The following is a 5,252-nucleotide window of genomic DNA, read 5'->3' as shown; positions in this document are numbered from 1 at the left end:
GGAGAAAAAATTTGAGCGCTCAGAACAAACAGAAAACAGATGGAAAGAAGATGACAAAAATAAGTCTAACATTCACGGGTCACAGAAATTGGAATTAACCATTAAAAGGAGCTAGCAGTCCTTTTTTCACATGCCAACACTACTGAAATCAAATAATTCACGCCCCAAATTTAACTGTTTCTTTGAAGTATGTCCCCACGTCCACTGCCTATTTTAAAAGTTGTGCACTGGAAGTATATAATTTTTTTTTTTTTTACATCATAACAGACAATTATTTATAACAAGTTTGAGATGATAACATTAAAAATAGAATTATAATACGTTATAACTCATTAAACTGCACTGATAAAAAAAATTACACTAGTGGTATATATAACTTAAATTCTTTGTATTTCTTTTACCCCTTCCCTCTTCCATACCGTTAAGGGTGCTGGTTTGAATTGATTCTCATTGTACCATAATGTATTTACTCTCACATTTTTCTTCTTCCAGTTTGTATCTGCAAATATTCTTGGTTTTGTTGTGGTGTATCCACACTTTAGAGTTTCTTGAATTGGCAAGTGCAGCTACTCCAAAAGTGAAAGTTGGGAATATATCAAAAGTGGAAGATGCTGCATATTTTAGGATATACTATGGACAGACCTTCAAGGTCATCAAGAACACTCTTGATGGCAAGAGTTATCTTCTTATCCAGGTACTCTTTACTACTACTAGTTTGCTTAAGCAATGAATATGATACAATGATCTCTACTCATTGCTATTCCTTGTCACAAGTCAGTGACAGTTGAATTAATTAATCAAGACTTAACATTGATCCTTAATAAAGAGATTATGTAACTGTGTGTTCGTTTAGTCCAACGCCAGAACAGGCTCTAGTTTTGTTTAAGGAAGGGCTATATATACTGATAATTTAATGATTTTTTACACTATCCGTGTATATTTAACCTATTATAGTAGGTTTCTTATCGTTTTTATCGTGTTAACACAATTTATGTGAACTCATTTGACTGACAATAAAGTTTAAGAAAAGAGATAAGACTTTTGAACTTGTGGTATAAAATGAGGCACATATATTTTGTGTAGCTATAAATCATTGCATAAAGGAAAATTATTTTCAAATAGGGAAAGAGGTCATTCTTTTTGGCACGAACACAAAAGAAAAAAGGTTCACATGAATTGAAACTAAGGGAGTAACATGTATATTCATGAAATTCACTAGTAATTACCTTAAATTTGAAAAAGAATAGGCCAGTCTTGTTTAAATTTTGGTAGTCGAGTGATTTCAAGGCTAGAATTACTCTCAAAAGAATATGATAAGGGTTGCTGGACCACAAATATTGGACCTTAGCTTGGACGTAGTAGGGTCAAGGGTGAAAAAAAGAGGGTTCTCTATCATTTGATCCTCTGTAATTGGAAATCCAAGAACTCACAAATCCTTCTTGGTTGCTGAATTCCATGGCACAAGTTCCTTTTGTGAGCTTTGTTTTGAGTTGTGCCAGGAGTTTTTCTTTTGGGGAACGGTCACAATCTGGGAAAAAGTAAAAGTGTCATTACCTAAACTATTCCATCGATTAATACAAATTACATTGTTTTGCTGAGACCATTTTCCAGCTTGACAATAATTCTAACGGTGTCATGACATGTGACATGCTAGGCGAATTCCACATGGACAAAACACGACAGAGATGCAGAGTATATAAGTAAACAAGTCTTCGACCCTACCAACGCATTTTAAAGTCGTTCGTGTGGGTTGGGCCCAAAGCGGACGATATCACTAGTGGTCTGGGATGAGACTGTTTCCGATAGACCCCGGCTCCCTCCCTCCAAGAACTCTCACCTTGCTCTTGGGGTGACTCGAACTTACAACCTCTTGGTTGGAAGTGGAGGGTGCTCACCACTAGAGCAACCCACAACATGCACTAGAGCATACCTTTGCAAACCAAGAACTCATAGAGTTATGATACATAGAGGTAATCCATGATTTAATTCGACATGAATACCACAGGTCTCACTACTCTTTTGGATTAAATGCTGCTGATGTACTTGGACTATATATATTCTTTAAATTCTTACAAATCAGATATATATTGCTCGAGTCAAATATAGTAGATGTACCCCATCTACTTGTCGATAATATGCATCCAACCCTACTACAGAAAACTAGCTAGAGCTGTTATCGACTCTGTAAAAATGGTTCTTGTGAATTCCAGCAAGCTGCAAGTTATCAGTTTATTTCTGATCCAAGAACTCCAGCAAACCAGCTCTCTTTTGAATTAGTATGTAAAATTGTGTGCAGAACAACACGAGAATGGCCAGCAGAACAAAATATTGCACCTCAAGAATAAAGTCTTTCGTTATCCCTCTAGCAAACTACTCGATCGAGGCTGATTACTATTTTCCAGGTACCATTTTAACCACCTCAACTTCTCCCCTTTGTAACATCTTGTAAGCTTTACATGTTTTTTCTACGGAGTATATGTTAATAACTCATGTACTGACTTTGTTTCGTTTTTTCTTTTCTGTTCTTTTTCCTTCAATTCTCAGTTTCATTTTTCGAGGTAAGAGTGCAGAACCTTATGACTACTATTATGATAGTATTATGAATACATGTTTTTGTTAGAAATTTCGGAAAAGGAAAATCTTTCTCTAGTTTGACAATTTTTGCACGGATTATTGCAGCTTCTAGGCATGTTGGGAAACTTGAAAGGCATAACATCAACATATGTGGCCTCTCAATGCGTACTGAAACTATACCAGGACGGACAAGTTGAGACCATTAATAAGAGTGAACCTCAACAACTTGCACAATATGCAGCTCACTTCATTGCCAACACTGATGAAACTCAACCCTGCAACTTCGCCACATTTGTACCTATTGGTGAAGATGCACCTCTCCAGGTAACTACCTTTACCTACACTGACAGTTTAAAATTTTTTTTACATTATCAGTGTAATTTAACTTGTTGTAGCAGGTGGCTTGCCTTATGTTTCTAGTAACTGGTTCTACTTATTATGGACAGTTATCTTTTAAATTGTCAGTAGAAGTTAAGCTTATGAGCTAAGGCTTCTTTCTGTTTTGTCGAGCTTTGCTTTGGTCTCCGGTTGGATGGTCACGCATAATTTGTATTACTTTAACAGCGTGCAGAGTGGATAAAATACTTGGGAGTTTTTGCGAATTTGGAAAACAGGGCAAACCAAGTCTATGATGCAGTAAGTGAAGAATTGAGACATATTCCTCAGTTTTCATTATGATGAAAATATTAAAAAGAATTTCTTGTTTATTAAGGATTTGTCTTTTGTGGATAGATTAAGGAGAACTATTTGTGCTTGAGCAAAGCTGCAACTAGTAAGACTTCAGTTAAACCAACTGTATCTTGGATGGATCATAAAGATGTGTGTACACTGACCCTTGAAAACTCAACCTTTTCTTTGAATTTGTTTTATAATCGCCCTTAACATACAACTATTTCCTTGTATAGGGAGTGTGGTCATTTACAAGAGAGCCATACAAATTAAAGGTTAGATCTGTTGCACTTTCAACAGTTTTTTGTGTAATTTTCTTGAGTTAGGTTATATTAATCTTGACGATGCTGATTGATGAGTGCAGTTTGTGGAGGATGCTGGTGGAGTCAATGTCGATGATTCCATCAACAAAGTCACATACAATATGTCCATTCCTGATGATTTAGAAGAGTTTCATGCCATTTTGTGTGTGAGTTAATTCTCTCATTGTTATTTCTATATGGTTAACTTATTCATCTACTTTTTGCTGATTTAGATATTTGTTTTGTAGACTGTGGATGTAGTGATTGATGAAACATATACCTCAGATCCAGCGGTCTATAGTGCTTCCACATTTCTTGGAAACATCAATTTGGAAGATCAATCTTGCTTTGCTTTTCTCTCAAATCAAAGCTTGTGGAGATATGATAAAAGGGTGCAAAACTCTACAGTCCTAGGTAGGTTCTAAAGTTTTTTTGTGTATGCATTGCCTACATGATCCTTTTCTATATTGATATTATTCAAGTAATATGTCCTTGTTATCTGAATATAACATTTTCTACACCAAACAGTAAGAAACTAGGGTTATTTTAGTTTCCATAAATGAGGAAGAAACAAAAGAAACATATCATAGTTTCATATAAGGTGGAGATTAGTTCGGAGTTGAATACATAATTGATTTAATTAGGAAATAACTAGCAGTAATATAGAACTTCTTTTCAACTTTTTCTGGGATTCATGATATTTCCCTCTTTGCTTGTTCAAGACTGGTATGATGGAGCTGTCTCTCAACCCCAACTGGTCTTAGCAGATATTATTGAAGCTTTATATCCTACAGGAAACTATAACACGACATATTTCAGAAATATTGCAAAGGTATGACACTTCTGTATTGTACATTTTTCTTCTGTGTACATTGGACAATATAAGAAAATTTCACTTAAATGATAACTTTAGATAATTATCCACACAAGTGAGATTAATTACCTGGACAACTTGTTAAAATACACTAATAGTGTAAAACCTTTTGTATTGTTTGTGTATACCTTACACCCCCACCTCAAATTAGTGGGAAGCCACCCTAATATTTTGTCATGTTAACTATTTCAGGGAGAAGGGATCATAAGCATTGGTCCTGAAATGTGTGAAAGAGACAGCTCCATCGCAATGGAACCTACAGTTGTAGCTTGCCAGTAGCCGCTGCTCTATTCAAGATTCTTTGTCCTGATTTTTGGTTCTTTTTCTTCACACATTTTGGTCTGACTATTGTTCAAATTTATTGTAAGTTTCAGAACTGGATATTCTTCATCAGCTACGGAAAGGAAAAGCTGAAGCCATAAGCATTAATTGGTTATTCAAAATACGATATACTGTGTTCAGTTTCTAACCAAAATAACAGAACATGATGCCATCAGTGTATAATTCTGCTCGAGTATACTGAATTTCAGTTCTCACTTTCAGTCCTGCTCCGATCAACAACAGTTTCTTGTGATTTTTTTATTTTTATAAACTTATTTACCAAAATTGTTCTAGATTTGTATATTACCCGACCTAACTATATTTGTTTTACAATTTATATACAATCTATTATTAGTGTCTTAAATTAGGGATTTAGTTACACCATTTTTTCTTTTTTTCTCTCTTCTCCTCTTTCCTTATGGGTCTAGATTAGCTCAGTAGTTGATGCTCCAGTAATTATCAATAGGGTTCTATTTAGAAGGCCATGGTTGTTTCCTCCAATTTCTTCATTT

General features: G+C 35.0%; 1 protein-coding gene across 2 annotated transcripts; it reads left to right on the top strand.

Annotated features, from left to right (window-relative positions):
* Nucleotides 1–326: 326 nt before the first annotated feature.
* On the top strand, nt 327–4,880 carry LOC107809646 (uncharacterized). Of its 2 annotated transcripts, none has more exons than XM_016634329.2 (11): nt 327–694; nt 2,297–2,402; nt 2,545–2,558; nt 2,680–2,898; nt 3,139–3,210; nt 3,307–3,393; nt 3,480–3,518; nt 3,608–3,712; nt 3,794–3,959; nt 4,268–4,377; nt 4,612–4,880. In XM_016634329.2, the coding sequence occupies exons 1-11, from the start codon at nt 461–463 to the stop codon at nt 4,696–4,698; spliced, it is 1,239 nt and encodes a 412-aa protein (XP_016489815.1). In that variant the 5' UTR covers nt 327–460; the 3' UTR covers nt 4,699–4,880. The 2 variants fall into 2 exon arrangements, with proteins under 2 accessions (XP_016489815.1, XP_016489883.1); XM_016634397.2 differs by lacking the exon at nt 327–694 and adding an exon at nt 1,832–1,970.
* The last annotated feature ends 372 nt before the right edge of the window (nt 4,881–5,252 follow it).

The sequence above is a fragment of the Nicotiana tabacum genome, chromosome 17 (assembly GCF_000715075.1).
Source record: "Nicotiana tabacum cultivar K326 chromosome 17, ASM71507v2, whole genome shotgun sequence".
Taxonomy (NCBI): Eukaryota; Viridiplantae; Streptophyta; class Magnoliopsida; order Solanales; family Solanaceae; genus Nicotiana; species Nicotiana tabacum.
This window is presented reverse-complemented; position numbering and strand designations above follow the sequence as displayed.

Excerpts from the sequence above, each read along its gene's own strand:
- LOC107809646 (XM_016634329.2), top strand. The coding sequence starts at position 461 with ATGTATTTACTCTCACATTTTTCTTCTTCCAGTTTGTATCTGCAAATA. Across the intron at positions 2,899-3,138 it reads GTGAAGATGCACCTCTCCAG|CGTGCAGAGTGGATAAAATA; the intron begins GTAACTACCTTT and ends TTACTTTAACAG. Across the intron at positions 3,211-3,306 it reads CAAACCAAGTCTATGATGCA|ATTAAGGAGAACTATTTGTG; the intron begins GTAAGTGAAGAA and ends TTTTGTGGATAG.